Raw genomic sequence first — 20,688 nt, 5'->3', positions numbered from 1 at the left:
AGATATGCAATGGAAAATGTAAGATGTAAACTTTCAAATGAGGGAATAAGGTGATATTTCTGTACTTTTGTGAGTCATTTTACAGACTTTTCACACGTGTCTGATAATTAGACCTCACTGATTATGTTTAAAGCTGTTGTAAATACAATTCTGTTTGGGGAAAAAAGCATTAAAGCATAAAAAAACATAGAGTAAATAGTTCAATATTTTAGTAAAAATAAGAGTCAACAACAACAACAACAAAAACCATACAATGCATTTATTTTTATCTAGTGAAAAGGGAATCAGCACCAGCTCTTATAGCAGCACATTACCACGTGCGGTTCGTATGACTAATTGTAATAGTATTAGTGCTGTGTTGATGCCTTATTGAACACCATCTCCCAGAGTCCCCAGCCTCATTTCCTCTTATTAGACCCAGTCTGGAAGCACAATGCATCCACCAGGCTCCTCCTGGACCTCCAGTCGCTCCCGGGCCTCCAGGTACAACTTTATTCGACTGATATAAAGCAGACAACACCAAGTCCAAGGGGAGGCATCCATTTAAACAGTTCTCAGGTAACATTCAACATTAGACAGCTTTAGTTCTGTTATTTATTAATAAACTATCACATATGTAGATTATAGTTTTACTTCTTTTCCATTGTAAACTGCAATCTAAATGGAAAGAAAATGACCCAATAGTAGAAACAGGTCAATTTTACCATAACATGCAACGGATTTTAATTCATCTGATATTATTTTTGAAAATTGTTTGTGGATAGATGGATTTTGATCTATGGATAGAAAACCAATCCACTTTCATCACTACTTTAACACAGCCTTAAAAAGTAATCTGATGATAAAGACACATTGTGTGTAACCCACACTGTGTTATTTGTAGATGTTTTGGAGTAATGAATGAATAGAACAAGGAATTTCAGGAAAACTCTTTCAATCTTTTACATTTTCTCTTTAATTTGTGTCTTTGCCACATTAGTTTGCCCTTTTTTTTTTACATAATTTTAAGCGGCATGAACAATCAGAAAGAAATCAGATTACTCACATGTTTAAATTACATGGCCCTTAAGAATGATTATTTATTCAGTTTGTTTAATCAAATTAATATTCAAATGTATGAGGCACTCAGCACCCAGAGACTAAACCAGACGGCCAGAGGAGAGTGTTCTTGGTCAGAGCCATAACCCTCTGGAACATTCTCCCACATGAAAACATGTGTAAACATGTTATACATGTTTACACGTCTGATGAAACGACGGCTTCCAACTGAACAAACATGTGCACGCTCATGAATGCAGCAACATGAATTGACAATGTAAATATGACATGGACGTGTGAGTTAATATTTTGGAGTGGGACTTGTTTGAAAAAATGTGTTTGTAGTGAATGAATATCGTACATTTATTGTATTTTATTGGCAATAACAACGTTTTTGACATGAACCGTTCCAGGAACTGCAGGTGGAAATGAGCAACTGTGGTATAACTTGGCACAAGCATCTTTCCTGTAGTTCAGTGTTTTATGGGCATTGTCCATGATAAATAAACTAATAACTAAAAACAAACAAAAACATAAATATCCCCCTTGAAGCCACTGCATGGAGTTCCAAAGTGACTTTCCACAAATGTAAATACAGCCCTAAAACAGACCTAATCAGAGAGTATCGGTCAATGTGGCAGTTAGAAAGAAGTCATTTATGTTTGGCTAGCTTTGCTTTTATCTCCTCTGTTTAACTTAATTTTGTTCAATTACATTCCAAATGTTTTTTTTCTGTTCAATGTGGATACATCACAGTCATTTGGATTTTTGATAATTATCACAAACAAGGCCATTAGGGGGAAATGTGTATCCTTTGCCATTGTTTGAATGTAAATGACACAGGAGAGGAAAATACACAGAAAAACATGGTTCCCTTCATGAGAGGCTGAGTTGCACTGAGGCCATTTAGATGATTGTCTCGTTGAAATGCTGCATTCATTTGAAATGTGGAACAGGTTTTTGGGGGAAATGAATGTATTTGTTTTCATAAATAATGTTTGCATCTGTTTTTCACTGGTGTTTTCATCAGGGCACAGTTTTAGGTCAAATATATTTGTAATGAGCTTTTAACCATGTTATAACAAAGGTAACTCATCATGCATGTTTGAATAATCTTTGTGCTGCATTTGAGGCTTGCATTTTTACCTACCCCTCAGCCCTGCCCACTGCTCTGCACTTACCTGCGATTATTGTAGATTTCATGAATGTTTCATAGTCATTTTCTAAGAGTATAAACATGTAAATGAAAATCTGCAGTCAATGTTAACTGTCTATTACTGTTATTATAAGTTGTTTAAGATCAATATGGCAGTTTAAAATTAAAGTAAATGTAAAGTAATAACATAATGACATAATTTGACACTTAATACCAGAAGAAGAAAAACACAATTTGTCTTCTTTAAGGAGCAAATTGTTGGTGGTTAGTAATTAATATCTTTAAGTGAAGAAAGATAAAGTTATGTTGTAAACCAGATGATATTTCATAACTTTTGTGAGTAATTTTACAGAGATTTCCCATTTGTCTGATAATTAAACTATTTTTCATTGCATTTTGGGATTTTCAGTATACTAAATACTAAAATATTTAGATATTTTTTGTCAGTATTACCAACCCCTAATTTAAGTTGAGTCCCAATGGATGTTGTCAGAAAGACTAAGGGGGAACCAAAGTTTAGTTCCGTGTTTCTGGACGGCCCTCTTTTACTGTTACTATTCAAGCTAACTATTCAGCAGCGCCACATATTGTGTGCGTAATTACTATAAAAGTGAGTATTTGGTTGTGTTAATGTTTATCAATTGTATAAGGTTGATGTTTATCCTTATCTTTGACAGTTAATGCACTGTATTCAGCTAAACTGCCGCGATCCATTACTTATCGCTGTTTTCGCCATCAACTAGCTTGTTCTAAAAATAGCTCCGTCATCGGCGCATATGTAGGTTACTAATGTAACCCGAGGTCTATACCGCATATACTGTGCAATGTAGAAGTTTAGTAATGTGACTAATTCATGTTTACTGTCTTTCTGTTCCCAGACCACACACACATATTACAAATTAAAGGACATTCTCAATTCAATCCAGTTTCCCCTGATTCTCTAACCGGAATCAACGGCCCATACTGTCCGCTCCAATCAGCGTTATTTCCCCTTGGCTAATGTGGATATTTCTACATTAAATTCTGGTCCTTCGAGCCTGGATTGGAGCTACGCTTAAGCAGTATGGACCACGCAGCACCCATGGAAGAGGAACTTACCAGGCCCCAGAGAGAAGCCCGTCTACCCTCACATCTGATGGACTATGAAGTCAACTATGGCGTACACAGCTCACATCCTCCAAACGCTTCATCCAGCTACAGCAGCAAACACAGAAGCACCTCGAGGAGAGCCCACAGCTCTGTATCTGGCTTCAGCTCACGCTCAGGGAGACACACAGCTTACTCTATTGGTCATTACCCACAAGATGGTGTCTCTCCCATACAAGCTGCAATACTGGAAGAGAATGCTAAACAACTTGAACTTGTTAACCTCCGGAGACAGATGGAAGAGGATGTACGGGCAGAGCGGGAACTTCATGAACTACAGACCCAAGCTAAAGCTGCTCAACGAGCACAAGAGGAAGCCCTTCAAGCTAAAGAGGCCCTGAGCAAACGCCTCGACCAAAACCGCAGACTCCAGCAGCTACAGACTGATGTTGAACTAGCCAAACTGGTCACGTCAATGCTCAGTACTAACAGCAACTCCTCGAGCCCCTATCAGCCTCAACCAGCAGCTACAGCTTCACCTGCGCAGCAGCAAAGTACTCTAAGTCAAGCAACAGAGTTAAACCCTGCATCGCACCCCACTCTCGTCAACACAAACGCAGTGCAGCCAACACCGCCAATAGCATATTGCAAGTGGGAGCAGCCTCCGGCCACATCTTATCCCATCCAGGCTCCCTTACCAGCACCTGCGCCCTATCCTGGTCTACAACCACAACTCGGAGCAGAAATGCTAATTGCCTCTGCCTTTGGCATCCCCAAGCCCATGCTGCCTGTGTTTGAGAGCGGTCGTGAGAGTGACTTTGCCCTCCTGAAGATGGCACTGGATAGTCTGCTCAGTAACCACAGCCATCTCAGTGAGCAATACAAATACCAAGTGTTGCTAAGCCATCTGAAGCTGCCGAGCGCTCTTCAACTCGCAAAGGCATACATGCATCACTCAAGCCCGTATACCGCTGCACTCAACGCACTACAAGATAAGTATGGTCAACCAAGGCAGCTTATCCAGTCCGAGCTCGGCGCCATCCTAAACTCTCCTGCACTTAAGACAAGTGATGCCAACAGTTTCGACCTCTTTGCTCTGTCCATCCAAGCCCTAGTGGGTATGCTGAAAACTCTTGAAGGACACAACGGCGTGGAGCTCATGTGCGGGTCGCACGTTGACCGGCTGCTAAGTAAGCTGCCCCCTTCTTACCGTGACGGCTTTGTGGAGTATTGTCTTAACCGAGGGATTCTGCAATCAGGTTCAGACCGCACCTACACGCTTCTTGACCTAGCTGACTGGCTCCAAGTCAAGTCTCAAGCCAAACGCATTTCAAGTCGTGCCGCAGCCCTCTACCAGACTGAGTCAAGTAAACCAGCTAAATCTACAAAGAGCTTCCCCTCTACAACCTACAGAGAGCGGTCCACACCTGTGCTTCTCACAGTGAAGGAAGAGTCAACTCATTCTAAATCTGCCCAGTCCAAGCCGGCCTCAAAGTCACAGCCCTACTGTCCGCATTGTGACAACAAAGATCACTACCTGAACTCCTGTGATAACTTTAAGAAGCTCACACCCAACCAGATAGTCAGTTGGATCAAAGATGGAAACCGCTGCTGGAAATGTGGGCGCAGTCATGCGGTAGAGAGCTGCAACCTCAAACGGCCCTGCAAAGTGTGTAAAGAGCAACATCTCACAATACTTCATGACTCCATCCGTGACACCTCCAATGCTGTCCTGACAATGAGCCCAGGATCAACAAAGGTCTACCTTGACCAACCCAACCGTACGCAGCGAGTGATGCTAAAGGTGGTAAAGATCCTCATTCACAATGGCAAGCGGTCAGTGGAAGCACCTGCAATTCTAGACGACGGCTCTGAGAGGACAATCGTCTTATCACCAGTCCTCCAGTCCCTCAATCTTTGTGGAGTTCCAGAGACTCTTCCCATCCAGACAATACACCAGAATGTCAAACAGTTAGAAGGCCTGACAGTTTCCTTTCAAGTCTCTCCTCTTCCCAAGCCCAATGAGAAGTATCTCATCTCCAATGCATTTTCAGCTGATGGACTATGCTTTGCGGAGCACAACTACCCTATCGCTGCTCTCCAGCGGGCTCACAGACACTTACAAGGCATCCCACTTCAAGCTGTCGACTGTGTGCATCCACTCATCCTCATTGGTTCGGATATATGCCACCTCATCAGTCCCGTCATGCCAATTATACAAGGCTCTCCAGATGGCCCTGTTGCTGTCTGCACTCGTCTCGGCTGGTGCCTTCAAGGTCCCATGACTCCAATCCAAACAGCTCATAATCCGACCCAATGCCTGCATATTGCTACAGCTGCAGCCAACACGGAGTTACTCCAGCACGTGCAGCCCCTCTGGCAACTTGACACCCTGCCTTACTGTGAGAAAGCGGTAACCAGGTCTAAGCTTGACCAGCAAGCCCTCGACCTTCTCCAAACATCTACGGTTAGAATAGACAATGAGGGTACCCTGCGCTATGCCACACCGCTCCTCCGCTGCTTTCCACCGATCCCTCTTCAAGCGCCCAAAGAAGCAGCACTGCCAAGTCTCCGCCGCACCGAACGTAGACTTGCCAAAGACCCAGTAAAGGCCGCCACCTATTGCTCAGAAATCCAGAAGCTCAAGGCAGCAGGCTATGTAGCAAGGATCTCACCTGAAGAAGCATGCAAGTCCACAGAGTCCTGGTACCAGGGCCGGCCCAAGCCTTCAGGGGGCCCTAAGCGAAAACATTTTTGGGGGCCCCTCACCACGTCATCAGAATCAGTTTTATTGCCATTGTCAGTAAACAATTCACATATGGGAACTTTCTTCAACGCTAACAAAGCGCACCAAAACGCCAGGGCATCCGTTTGCCAGTTAGTTTATTTTCAACACCTCACAAGCTCAAATATTGATAACTTAAATCCCACAATGCAACTTGTTATTCCGCTGACATCACCTCTACTCCCTGTACAAATAACATACGTCCCAGATATGTTTTTGGGCGTATTTGTGGGCGTTAAGGGTCTACAGCCACATTAGCAGTTTAAATTAATGAACAGGGGGGGTCTGGGGGCCCTCCCCCAGAGATTTTCAGACCTTTTTTGGGTCTTCTGCTGCATTTTAATGTGGTCCAGCCGGCTAAAGTAAGAGTCAAATGTTGAGGTTGTAATGCTATAAAATGATGATGTGATGAAACTGTGCCAGGAGAAAATGACTAAAGCCAGTTATTAATACATTAGTGTACTTAATTACTCAATACAATAATGGCTATGAAAAATAATTATGATCAAATTGATTCATTTTAACTGAAAATGTAAAAGTAATAGTTATCCTTACTAATTTATCTTTTACTGCTCCCAACTGTTCCTTCTTGCTAAAGTGACAAAACAAGTTATATTAAATTAAACAAATGGCATAAGCATTGCTTGATTAACAATTAACACTGATAAAACTAGACAGTGCAAAAATGTTATTCCCAGAGAATGAACAGAACGTGAAGTGAAGGTCCAAACCTCGCTATTGTGAAGAGACTGCGTTTCTGCAGCTTTGCCACTTTTGTATAAAAATATATAGTATTATTCTATAACAGACGTAATCATAATATGTCTGGTTATTTTTCACTATCAATTTATTATAATTTATAACAAATAGTCTAATGATGCTTTTTAAATAAATTGAAATGTTTTATTGCTCTATTAAAAGTGAATTACAATATAAATGTTTGTTCTGATCAGAACACCACACACTGGACTCCTGCACCTTTACGTTCCTCTCATTCCACTTAAGAAGTCAAAGTAAAACAGACATCACGAGTCACGATTGATCTCACACATGGTGATGTGAGAGAGAGGGACGCAAACTCAAACCCGCTCATCTCTGACTGAGGCTGCACAGGGGCCCGGGACAGGGGCCGCACACTGTGCACTCCAAAGTCTCACGTCAGAGGTTCTGGACGAGACGGAACTTAGTGACCCGGGGCATAGAGGCCCCTCACCGGCCTCACCTGCAGCTGACACTACGGGGCTGGTGTAAATGTTAAGCTTATTATCTTTCATTCAGACATATTATTGTGCGCGGGGCAGAGCTCTCGTCGCCTCCAGCCTGAGCGAACTAACGTGACAGAATCGTGTTGTTTCAAACAGCAGCATTAACCGTCTCTTTGTAAGATAAATTCAATACCTGGAGAGTGTTGTTGAGTTTACAGTTTCTTTACATCGTCAAGAAGTTTCTTCTTTCGTTTTTCGGCATCGGGGGGATATATTCCTCTGGACATGAGGACCACGCAGGGACCACGTTGTGTTGTGTTTATGTTTTGCTCTCGTTCTGCTCGCGCACAATGAAGTTGACCAATCAGCGCAGGTCTGGTGCCTTGGTTGCCAGATTGTCATTACAAATAAATGCGGTTTGTGCGTTATGTTACCGCTGTGTGCGCTGCCGCGCCAGCAGCGCTACTACACTAGTGGCGCACGCTGCGCTTGCACTTCGCATAAGACGGGTTGCCAGATTGGGGGCCCTATTAACTCCTTGGGGCCCTACGCGGCTGCTTAGTTCGCTTATAGGCTGGGCCGGCCCTGCCTGGTACATCCCGCACCACATTGTGCACCATAACGGCAAGGACCGTATAGTCTTCAACTGCTCATTTCAATACAAAGGCCAAACTTTGAATGAGCAACTGCTTCCAGGGCCAACCCTAGGACCAACCTTGCTTGGCGTGCCTCTTAGATTTCGACAGCACAGTGTGGCAATCAGCGGTGACATTCGAAGTATGTTTCACCAGGTACTCCTGCTTGCTGCTGACAAACCCATCATGCGCTTCTTGTGGAGAAATATGCAGCGAGAGGAGGAGCCCGACATCTATGAGTGGCAGGTCCTGCCTTTTGGGACCACCACAGTCCATGCTGTGCAACCTATGCTCTGCAGCGCCATGTCCAAGACTCTCAAGCCAACCCATCAGGTCTTGCCGAAGTAGTGACCCAGGCATTCTATGTTGACAACTGTCTCTACAGCACACCAGACCCTGCTCATGCCAAGGCTGTCGTGGATGGACTGTGCCAACTTCTCGCAGAAGGTGGTTTTGAGATCAGGCAGTGGGCAAGCAACCTGCCTTCAGTCATTGAGCACTCGCCCACCGAAGCTAGATCTGTCAGCAGTGAACTGTGGCTGTCCCGCGATAGTGCTGATCTGAACGAGTCCACACTTGGACTGCAGTGGAACTGCCTTGATGACACCATGGGTTATCGACACCGCCTACAAGAGCCTTTTCAACTCACGCTCAGAAACCTGTACAAGACTCTTGCAAGCCAATATGATCCATTGGGGTTCATAATACCATTCACAACTAGAGCAAAGGTTCTAATCCAGGACCTTTGGAAGCAAGACCTCAGCTGGGATGACCCAATCAAACACCAACAGCTTAAAGAGCAGTGGCTTGCCTGGGTCAAAGAGCTCCCCAATCTCCTTCAAGTGCAGTTCCCCAGAGCCTACATGCCTCCAAATGCTGATACTTCCACAGTGACCAGGGAGCTCCATGTGTTCTGTGATGCTTCGGAGAGGGCATACGGTTCAGTCGCTTACCTGCGAACCACTGATGACCAAGGTAATGTCCATATTGCCTTCATCCTAGCCCGTTCCAGAGTCGCCCCGAAGAAGTGCCTCTCCATTCCTCGCCTTGAACTCAGCGCAGCACTAACTGGTGCACAACTTGTCAAGCTTATTGAGACCGAGCTCACCATTCCAATCCACCAAGTCATCTGCTGGTCCGATTCCACCACTGTACTCCACTGGCTACAATCAGAGTCCTGCCGCTACAAGGTGTTTGTTGGAACGCGGGTAGCGGAAATCGAGACGTTGACCGACCTTACAAGCTGGAGGTATGTTGACTCGCCTCGTAACCCTGCAGATCACATAACCAGGGGCCTCACCTTGAAAGAGCTGCTGTGCCATCGCCAGTGGAGATTTGGTCCTACATTCCTCACTGAAACTCAAGACCGGTGGCCAACTATGCCTACCGCTGCTGCTGAACCTGATCAACGCGAGCTAAAGAAAAGTGCCTTCATCGGAGTTGTTACAGTGCCACCTAGCCCCCAGCTTCCTGACTCCAGTAAGTTCCACACCTGGACAGAATTAGTTCGAGCCACTCAGCAGTCCCGTCACGGGGCGGCTACGCCTGAAGTCAATATCGAAGCTTCAGACTTCATTGCAGCTGAAAGAGCCCTGCTAGTTCAAGCCCAAGTTGAGTCCTTCCCGGCAGAAGTTAAAGCACTCAAGACCCTTCGTCCAATTCCTACAGATAGCAGGCTCAGTTCCCTCGCTCCAGAGTACGAGCAAGCAACTGGTCTAATCCGAGTTGGTGGCAGGCTTCGACGGGCGGCTGACCTCGAAACTGAAACCATCCATCCAATTGTTTTAGACTCAAGACACCCTATCACCAAGTTGCTTATCAAAGACTGCGACGAACGGCTCCACCACCCGGGTGCTGAATGTGTCCTTGCGGAGTTGCGACGCCAGTACTGGATCCTAAGAGGACATGAGGCTATCCGCAAACACCAGTACGGCTGCCGTGAATGCCAATTTTGGCGTGCCAAACCCAAACTCCAAGAATGGCAGATCTCCCACCGGCAAGACTGCGGCTCTACAAACCACCATTCTACTCTGTGGGAGTTGACTGCTTCGGTCCATTCCTTGTGAAGACTGGTCGCCGCCAAGAAAAAAGATGGGGCATTCTATTCAAATGTATGACAACAAGGTGCCTTCACTTAGATCTACTTGAAGTCTTGGACTCTGACACTTTCCTGCTTTGCCTCCGCCGCTTTGTTGCCCGTCGTGGGAAGCTATTTGAGATACTCTGTGACAATGGCACAAACTTCACTGGTGGCTGTCGGGAACTTCAAGAGGCCTTTCAAGCCATGAACCCTCAACTCCAAAAACATCTTGCAGAACATAGAATCAAGTTCCGGTTCAATCCCCCAGCTGCTCCCCACTTTGGAGGGACGTGGGAGAGGGAGGTCAAGTCGATAAAGGCTTCCCTTAGAGTCATTCTAAAGGAGCAAGTTGTTCCTGAGCCGGTCCTGCGCACCCTACTCATCGAGGTGGAAGGCATCCTGAACTCCAAGCCACTTGGATATGTCTCAGCCGATGTCGCAGATCCTGACCCGGTAACACCCAACATGCTGCTTATGGGACGCAAAGATTCGTCACTTCCACAAGCTCTCTACGACAGTGAAGACCTGCTGGGTAGACGCCGATGGAGACAAGGTCAGGTGCTTGCCGACAACTTCTGGTCATCCTTCATCCGCCAGTACCTACCTGGTCTACAAGATCGACGAAAGTGGAAGACTGACGTGAAGGAGCTCCGCATTGGACAGGTGGTCCTCATCGTAGATCCTCGCTTCCCGAGAGCATCCTGGCCCGTGGGCACAGTGACAGAGACATTCCCTGCACCAGATGGTCGGGTACGTACAGCGGCCGTGAAGGTGAGAGAGAAGACCTACACCCGTTCGGTCGTCAGGCTGATTCCTCTTCCTCCATTGGTGGAAGAAGACGACAGCGCTCCTGACAATTGGGGGCGGCTGTGTCAGAAAGACTAAGGGGGAACCAAAGTTTAGTTCCGTGTTTCTGGACGGCCCTCTTTTACTGTTACTATTCAAGCTAACTATTCAGCAGCACCACATATTGTGTGCGTAATTACTATAAAAGTGAGTATTTGGTTGTGTTAATGTTTATCAATTGTATAAGGTTGATGTTTATCCTTATCTTTGACAGTTAATGCACTGTATTCAGCTAAACTGCCGCGATCCTTTACTTATCGCTGTTTTCGCTGTCAACTAGCTTGTTCTAAAAATAGCTCCGTCATCGGCGCATATGTAGGTTACTAATGTAACCCGAGTTCTATACCGCATATACTGTGCAATGTAGAAGTTTAGTAATGTGACTAATTCATGTTTACTGTCTTTCTGTTCCCAGACCACACACACATATTACAAATTAAAGGACATTCTCAATTCAATCCAGTTTCCCCTGATTCTCTAACCGGAATCAACGGCCCATACTGTCCGCTCCAATCAGCGTTATTTCCCCTTGGCTAATGTGGATATTTCTACAGATGTTGTTTACATGATGTTACCTCAGGAAAATAAATGGATTGTCCTGTAGATGTTAATATACAGCACATCTAAAAACTAGCATTGCGGTAGCATTTCGCCCACAGCTAACGTTTGGATTATTGGATATTTATAAAATTTTGGGCCATTTATTCTTCTCCATATCTTTGTGCCTGTATTTGGCTCAATATATATCTCTTGCTCTTGTATTTGTTGAACATTGGGTGACCGAGCAGCTCTTCTACATTAAAATTAATGGATTGCTGGATTACCCTCGAATATGGACTGTATCTATTAGGGAATCAAATTATGTTAGAAACAAACCCAACCAACCATTCCCAAACACAAAGATTCATTCACAGTGTTACTGACACTAGCACTGATAGTTTATGGTTTGCCCCGATCAACAAACGATTGGATGTGTACTCTCTTAACTGCCAAATCCCAATGCACTTACAGAGGTTTTCAGGGTCAGGTTTAAAGTGTCCAAGATTTCATATTATAGAATTATAATTCATGTTGATGATATTCCTACGTCCGTCTGAGCGAGTTCTACCGTTTCTGCCCATCACCATCTCTGTTGAGTACAGCCGGACTCTAGAGGTCCCGGCTGACAGCAGACAGAGTTGTAAACTCAAGGGAAAAGTTTGAGATCGATGACAACATAAAAGCGGCTTGACTTAGCCATCACTTATTGTTGGTTATTTATGTGACAGCGCCGTACTTTTCGCTGACTGTTTAGTTTGTCCATGTCATCCATTGACCCCAAAGAGTTTTAGTAAATATCAGCACTGTAGTATTTCTTATACAATGCCATTCTTGTATTATACAGCGTGACATTTAAAGTTGCACTATGTCACTTTTCTGGAGGAGGGTCTAACACATGCTTATAACATGAACATTGGAATGTTCCACTGTATGGTGTTAATGTAACATTTTAGGCTTAAATAGTGCGGCACATGAAATATGAAACGCATTAAAAGTAGATTAAATTTTACTTGACTTTTGTCCATTTATCTCTCAGCTATAGTTTTACAAATTGTCAATTTCAGTTTGAGGCCATGTTAGTGTATTTCGCTAATAGTCTAAGACTTTGTTTTTATTATCTCATTTAATCAACGTACATCCATGGATTTTATGTGAAATTATAACTTCAAAAGACCATTTCCTCAAAATGCTTTTCCACCAGGGACATAAAGATGCGCCTGCACACACCAAACTTTACAGTCTTGGACTTAACAAGATTTTGATGGATCGGAAACAAGGATTTGTTGATATTCAATTCTGAGCCTGATTTGTTAATGTGAAAATGTTGAAAATGTGATTATTTTCTTTGCCAATTTAATCAGATATCCAAAATCCCCTCTGGTTATTTATCTGTATCTAATATATCAACAAAATGAAGCAAGACATTTAAACCTGGATCTTTCAATTATGTTAACTACCAGAATACAAAAAGTTTATAATGTATATCTTTAAAAAAAAGTTTTTCCTTATACAGCTACAGTAAATAAACATAATAAATACTGTATGTAGCCTATTAGGTTACACAATGAAATGAGCTGATGAAAATTCTTGACCGTCATAGTTTATAGAGTAAGGCCTCCTGCTGCTTTGAGAACGCAGATGTGCTGAGTGGCCACACACTGAACTATACACGCTCAGTCATTCTGTTCTCATCACACACACACACACACACACGCACATGCACGCACGCACACGCACGCACGTACGCACACGCACACGCACATGCACGCGCACACGCACGCACGCACCCACGCACGGTCCTGGTCCTAAGCCTCGTCTGAATCATGGGAAACACTCGGCTGTCCTTGAATGGGAGTGCTCATCCTCGTCCATTTATCAGTTTTGTTGTCTTCTCCGTCCGTTTTCCTGCCTCTATAGAAATCCGTTTAGTGACAAATTGCCTCTTGTAACTTGTGTGTGTTCCTCTGTGTTTGTGTGTCCGCAGGGAGATGAGGTCCTGACAGTTATTAAAACCAAAGCTCAGTGGCCGGCCTGGCAGCCCATGAACCTGTGAGTATCACTCACCCTAATGCAACACGGGCTAGAGAGAGCTGAGGAAGAATAAAGTTATTATAATAAAACTGTTCATGAAACTACTCAACTGTAATAGAGTTAGTGCAGGGGGGGAAACACATCAAAAGTATTAGTGATAAGAAAGCACTACTGATATAGAAAGTTTTTATTCAAATGTATCTGTATTTGAAGTAATAAATAAATAAAACACATTTTTCACAGGCAAAGAAAATATACCAGCTCAGATATAAACCTATTGATCGTGTATTGCATTCATAAATGAGTGGGATTGGGCCATTATGATTTGTTTGAGCCAATACCGATATCTGATATTTGGCTTGCTGATGTGGCCGATGACCAGTATTTGCTGGTACCAATATTTTGATTTTAAAATCCATAATAATAATAACATAATATATTTATCTGGGATTTTAAAAAATGTGTGACATGATTATTTCAGCAAAAAATATCGGCCAATACCGATGTTTGATAAAATCGTTCATGACTGGAACCAAAGTAATCCAAAGTGCTTTACAGAACAAGAAAATATGCCTTTAAATCCCCATACAGACAAATAAAAACTTAAATAATCATTATGAGCTCAAATCCTTTCAGTCATGAGGAGCAGAGCTAAACAACTGTTTTCAGCCTTGTTTTGAACAGGTTCAGAGTAAAGTCTGTCTCACTTCCACTGAAACCTTCATGCAGTGTTGCCTCAAGTATGAGTATGTGTTGCGCTATGCTTTAGGTAAAATGAGTCATGTTTAGTGGCAATAGAATTACACTTTGAGTGTGAGGTCATAATGAACCAATACTAATGAGGAGTAAATGCCAAAGCACTCACACTACAGGAGTATGATGTCTGTGCATTCACTTCTCCATGGAGATGTTTGACGTTATAGCTTTGTCCATAGTCTTCCTCAGTATGTCACTAAACCGACCTATCATGTATTTGACATCACTTGCTTGTTGGAAAGTCATAGGAATAAAGTCTGGCGGTAATGCAACACTTGGATGCCAACCGCCATAAAACAACAACAACAACAACAACAACAACAACTTGCTTGTTGGAAATAGATAGATCTCATATTATGGAACATTTTTGGCAAAGCAATAGCTCCATATAGAGAAGTACTGTAGGTGGCTGACCTTCCTCCAGAAAAGTTACATAGTGTAGCTTTTGTATAGATCTGCTTCTCTCTTACCGTCCCCAGAAGAGCTGCTCCGTCTGCAGAGTTCTCAGTGGACCGGACGCGTCATTTGATGTCCTTCCTGACCATGTTGGGGCCCAGTCCAGACTGGAACGTGGGTCTGTCTGGAGAAGACCTCTGCACCAAGGACTGTGGCTGGGTCCAGCGGCTGGTGACAGACCTCATCCCCTGGGACGCCGGCACCGACGGAGGCTTCTCATATGAGGTACTGGCTCAACAATCCCACTCACACGCTGGGAATTACACTGTTCACCAGAACTCTACAATGATTTGTCCCATACATAGATAGATTTTTGTTGTGGAGCACTTTGGTCACTTTGAATGTTGTAAAGGGCTCTATAAATAAAGGTTGATTGATTGATTGATTGATTGATTAAAATTGAATAAACGATAATAAAAAATAATAAATGAACATGCAGTCAACAGTCAGTGGATCTGATCAAAGGTTGAAGAAGCGTATTGTTTTGGAGTAGTAGTTTAGATACATTTTCAGATTTTTTTCTTTTTTTGATGAATAAATCCAAGTATTTGAGACTTTGACATGGCCAGATAACTTGAGGAGATGCATTAAAGGGAGAGTTATGCTTATGTGCTTCTGACAGAGTAATGGCTGCCACCTGCAGGTAAACTCCGTCCACACACTATCTTTGTACCTTTTAAACAGCTTTATAGTTTCCCTTTTGTACATTCTTTTGAAGAGCTCATGAGTGTTGTCTTGTCTGTTCTCACTGGAGACACGGCCAAAGCTGAACATTAAATTAATATGTATCTATCAACAAAGAGTGACACAGGTGCTATTCTCTCTGCTTTGTTCTCACTTTCCTTTGTCTTGTCCACTGTGAATATTCACCATCATAAAGCCACAACTACAAAGGCAACCTATACACAGAACAAAGAGAATCATTTATGTTGGTCGTATTAAAACTTCCTGTCAAAGGTTTGACATACAATGTGCTACATTTGATATTAAAGACATCAGAAGCAGTTTATATAGCATTAATGCAAAATAATAATAATCTATAGATGATCCTTCAAACAGGCTGACTAATAATGCTCTTCTTCCTAAAGCCACTTGTCTCTTATATCACCATTGGAAGGACCCGCCTGTCTAATGGAGCTCTGTCTGTCAACTTAATGTTGTTTTTTGTTGTTTTTTTCAAACACTTGTTCCCTTTAGGGGTCGTAGGTCACAGTAGCCTTTCCCAGTGACTTACGGCCTTAGGCGGGGCACACCCTGGGCCAGCTTGTCACACGGTTAACACAGAGACACACAGAACATTCATGCATGTCTGTGGACAGTGGGAGGCAGAGAGCCGGGAGAGAACCCACGGTAACACGGAGAGGACATGCAGACTCCACCCAGAGAGATCATGTGATCTGGCCCGGGAATCAAACCCACGATCTCCTCCGCCACCGTGCACTCCCATCTTAAATGTTATATTCCAAAATTTAAATACAACTTTTTTACAAACGAGACAGTGCTTATTTTGATTTGGTGAAAGTAAGTAATAGTCAATCAACAGTGTTTTCCACTGAAATAAAATGTCCTTTGTTTTCATAGTTATGTTTGCTGCAAAACTTTGATATTAGTATTCTTCTCCCTCTTAATATTCCCATGGTATAATCATGTTACCAATTATTATTGAGCCTGCGCACAGCGATCTCAGGTGTGTTTAAAGAGTGGCTCAGGTGTTCTCCTACAGGACTCCACCACTGCAGTGCACATTGAATAATTGGCTCAATGATGACATGAGAAGAATGCCTAATGCAAACCAGGGAGGTGGGGATATACACCTCCTTGAAATCCTGATGTGATTATTGCCACACTGATGAATATTCATGACACTGTAGACAGGTCCAAAGACTATGGGGAGATTTGATCCTCAAAGCAACTAAAAGATTCATTTTTATCACACATTACTATTTCATTTGTATTTAGCGATCTGTCTTTAAAGAAGTGATTACATTCACTACCACCAATACAATGTGTGGTCTAATAATCTTGAGTTATTTTAGTAAAAGGCAAATCCTTCTGTTGAATACTAAAAATAAGTTTCCTAGTATTCTCCAACCGTTTCCAGCATAGTGTTTTTGTTTTTTGCAGTCTCCAAACAAACCAACAATTCCTCAGGAGAAGATCCGGTCCCTGACTAGCCTGGACCACCCACAGAGTCCCTTCTACGACCCCGAGGGAGGTGCCATCACTCCCTTGGCCAGAGTGATTGTGGACCGCATTGCCAGGAAGGTACACTAACACCTTCATTTCTCTCAAATCATTTTGATGAATTATACTTTATACTCATCATAGTATTCAATCTATCTAACTAACTGTGCAACTCTCTAGCCAATTTATGGTGTTCATTCATTTGTAAATTGATTTAACTCCCCCCCATACATTGCATTAACACTGGTTCATTCTGTGTTGGTGTTTTTGTTTCTTCAGGGAGAGCAGTGTAACGTGGTCCCGGACACTATTGATGATATTGTGGCTGACATCGGACAAGAGGAGAAAAGAGAAGGTACGTTCCCTCTGCCTCTACCTCACTATCACCACGTCCAAAGCCCTACAGCTCAAACCCAACCGGACCCACACAGTGCATCTTGATTGCACTCACATGAGGGTCAGCACGGCACAGGTTCATTGCAGCATATTGCACTGGTCTGTTCGAGGTAGAGCCTTACATCTGTCAGTGAGTTCACAGCAGGAGTCTGGAGTTGTAGTGCGCTCACGAACACACGCTGAAAAGCAGTCGCACAGGGATCATTATAAACACTGAATACAGGCTGGGCCAGCTCAAGAACAAGCAATTATACTTTACAGATCTATGGGCCTTCATTATATCATGGACCACATCAATCAGCCAATCAGGGGAGCACTTAGTGAAGGATTTCAGTTGTAGGTTTGACTGGGAAAATTATATAAGAAATATAAACCATGAATAAACCCTTATGTACCACTCCTGACCCTCATATATACATTAACTTACACTAAGATTAATTACTATGGTGCATCAGCTTCCTGCTCCAATTAAAGGTGACATGCTGGTTGTGTGCAACACTGTTTTCTATAGAATCAGAATAAGTTGTATCGCCAGGAACTAGGAACTTGTCAGGAACTAGGAATGTGAAAATATAAACTCTACGCTGTTACAATAAAAATAGACGGAATATAAATACAAACATACTGTATAGAAAGACTAACATTACAAGTCCTGGAGACGTACAGGTCCTGCAGATGATGACGGAGGAGATGAACCATTTCACTAGAGCCTTTTGGACAGTACCTTGCCTGTGATATTCATCATTAACAGCAAGAATACTGGTGTTTAACTGTACAGTAGCAGAGTGGGAAGCACTCTCACCTCACAGCAAGCAAGTGTCAGGTTGATTTCCCGGTCTAGGCCTTTCATGTGGTTGGGTGGGTTTCACAGACCACCCCAAAATAGCCACAAGCCCAAAATTCTCACTCAATATCTAGAAATAGAGAGGGTAAAAGTCAGCAAACAAATACAAAAAAAAAAAGAAAAAGAAAAGTTTGGATGTTACACTGTCACAAACTACAATACTGTATATGCTCAAATTGTTAGAAGCATTTCTCTACAGTACATCCCAGAGGCCTACTACGAAAAAAGCACCAGAATAGCCACTGCCTTCATCTTTTCCTGCGTGGTACACTGCTAACCAGACGTAGAGATCATCCTCTGCCATGACTCAATCACACAATCCAGTAGTCAGGTCTTTAGCTCTCCACCCTGTTGTAGTTTGTGACAGCTTGTGTTAAATAGGAGCTGCCGGTAATTGCATCTCGCTGCGCTTTTTGCCCATTCGGCAGAAATCCCCATAACAAGATCTTTTCCTCCAAATAGATGCCTCCCTCGTTCCTCCTCTCTCCACCTACCGTCTTCCCTTTTCAGCAAGCTTTCAACTGCTCCCTGTGGTCTGCACTGTCTCCACTCACAAATGTGCACCTCTAAACTTTTTGTCAATGGTTCTTTCTTGTCGTCCCATGTTATGCCACACAATAGGTAGATAAGTCTATTCTGCACCCAGCTCCTGTCACCCTCCGAGACTGCTATTAATTGAAGGGACTACACTTGTGGTGCCGCTGCCACCGATAATTGGGCAAGACATTCACAAATCATCCCCTCTCCCCGTCACCATCTCTGTCCTTGAGTCAGTGCGCGGCCTCCTGGGTCCACCTCCTGCATTTATCACACTGTCCGTGCTGCCGGAGTTATAAAAGCCCAGAGTGGAAGTAATGTTTGTTTTGTTCAAGTTTGTGGATTGTTTATAATACCCATGAATTCAACTCCAAAGTCTGCAATTTTGCTAATAAAACTACAATAAATGTAATTGTACTGACATTGTGGGCAATATTTTAAACTGTGATCTTTAAATGGAAAGAAGAGATGTTTCATGTTCCTTTTACTGCTTTTATTTTATAGGGATTGGCAAAGTGGCAGTTATATGTGTAATAAAAACCCACCAAATGTCCATAATACTGGTCTATACTTTTATTGCTGAGAAAGAAAATTGCATCTATAGCACTTGGGTTGCCGTGAAGTGATCAGGCAGGACCAATAAAATTATATGATTTATAAACTGAAACTATAAACTATAAAGCCTCCAGCCTATTGAATGGAAATTGTAAATCAACTAACTATATCCAAGATAGTTTACTCATACTTTATACTAACCAAGAAAGAGTTTAATCGTTCTTCTTTTTGTGTTGTATGCATTTTGAGTCCTTTTCTGTGGCGTATAACACTGACTGGATGCTTTCTGTTCTGTTTCAGTCAGTGCTTATATGTTATATCGCCTATAGAATTCTAAAGCTAATGGTGTATGTTATTTCCATAATTTTTCTTGTACTGTACAGGTAGTCCAACCACAGTGAATCACTACGCAGGGGACATGTCCATGGCAACTGACCATGACTCCATGTTTTGCGTTAAAACATCGCAACACTTCCAACATGTTTATTTCTAAGCTGCTCAAGTCTATATATTCCCTATTTTCTTTAAGATTTGTGGCCCGTGGGCTTTATTAGACAAGAAAGTAGAGTGATATGGGGGGTGAGAGAGAAGGGAGGACATGCAGTAAATAGTTAGAGTCAGGAACCAAACTCAATAGAAATACAAGAGCAATAACCTAAAGCGGTGGCCTAGTGCTTAGTGCTCATCATAAAAAGTACATCAAAATATGTGATATCCCTGTTATAGACATTTTCATATTATTTTTAAATAAGTGAAAATGTGATTTGTGAACTTCATGACACCTAAACTTCAACTTGTGGCCCTTGCCAAAGATGTAAAAATATCAATATTGTCATCTACAAATGTTAGTTATCAGCTACAACAGCAAGACAAATATCAAATATTGGTATTGACCATGAAAAATCCATATCGGATCATCCAGAGCCTGCTCTATTGTTATCTCTGGCACGTTCAATAAATAAGATCAATCATTACTCAATAACTACATTTTGTTTACAACCTTTTGCACTGCTCCAGATGACACCCCAGAGACATGCATTTACTCGGGCTGGTCGCCCTGGTCGGCGTGCAGCAGCTCCACGTGTGAGAAGGGCCGAAGGATGAGGCAGAGGATGCTCAAGGCTCAGCTTGACCTGAGCGTGGCCTGTCCCCACACGCAGGACTTCCAGCCCTGCATGGCCCCGGGCTGCAACATGGAGGGTACGAACACCAACATGGAACCATCTCATTTGTCACAATTTAGCAACATTTGTACTAATGTTTATATTTTGTTTCTAATTTGTCTTTGTTCTAATTCAAGATTCACTTATTCATCTGCACACTTTATTAAACAAACTAAGATTAGGATGTATATATTACTTTTTTTTTATTTTTTTTATTTAAACTCTATAAAAGTTATTATTTACATACACTATGTTAGGAAGTAAATCTGAGGTAACTTTAATAAGCTAATTAAAGTTATCTTAAAATATTTCTCTCTGACTTGTGCTTTGTTATTTTAAGCTTTTTATTTGACTTGGGTGAAATAATGAGATAAATAAACAGACTTTTTATAATG

The 20,688-nt window shown here is 42.7% G+C and overlaps 1 protein-coding gene across 1 annotated transcript in view; it reads left to right on the top strand.

The window, feature by feature from the left end:
* spon1b (spondin 1b) overlaps positions 1-20,688 on the top strand; it is a 111,794-nt gene that overhangs the window by 76,282 nt on the left and 14,824 nt on the right. Inside the window, exons 7-11 of the mRNA XM_072434406.1 lie at positions 13,356-13,420; positions 14,638-14,839; positions 16,739-16,879; positions 17,078-17,153; positions 20,148-20,330. Of these exons, the coding sequence (XP_072290507.1) occupies positions 13,356-13,420; positions 14,638-14,839; positions 16,739-16,879; positions 17,078-17,153; positions 20,148-20,330 (667 nt within the window). The remainder of the gene's footprint in view (positions 1-13,355; positions 13,421-14,637; positions 14,840-16,738; positions 16,880-17,077; positions 17,154-20,147; positions 20,331-20,688) is intronic.

This window comes from Eucyclogobius newberryi, unplaced genomic scaffold (genome assembly GCF_026437365.1).
Source record: "Eucyclogobius newberryi isolate DKJ021-1_F unplaced genomic scaffold, fEucNew1.0.hap1 SCAF_7, whole genome shotgun sequence".
In the NCBI taxonomy this organism is placed as follows: domain Eukaryota; kingdom Metazoa; phylum Chordata; class Actinopteri; order Gobiiformes; family Gobiidae; genus Eucyclogobius; species Eucyclogobius newberryi.
This window is presented reverse-complemented; position numbering and strand designations above follow the sequence as displayed.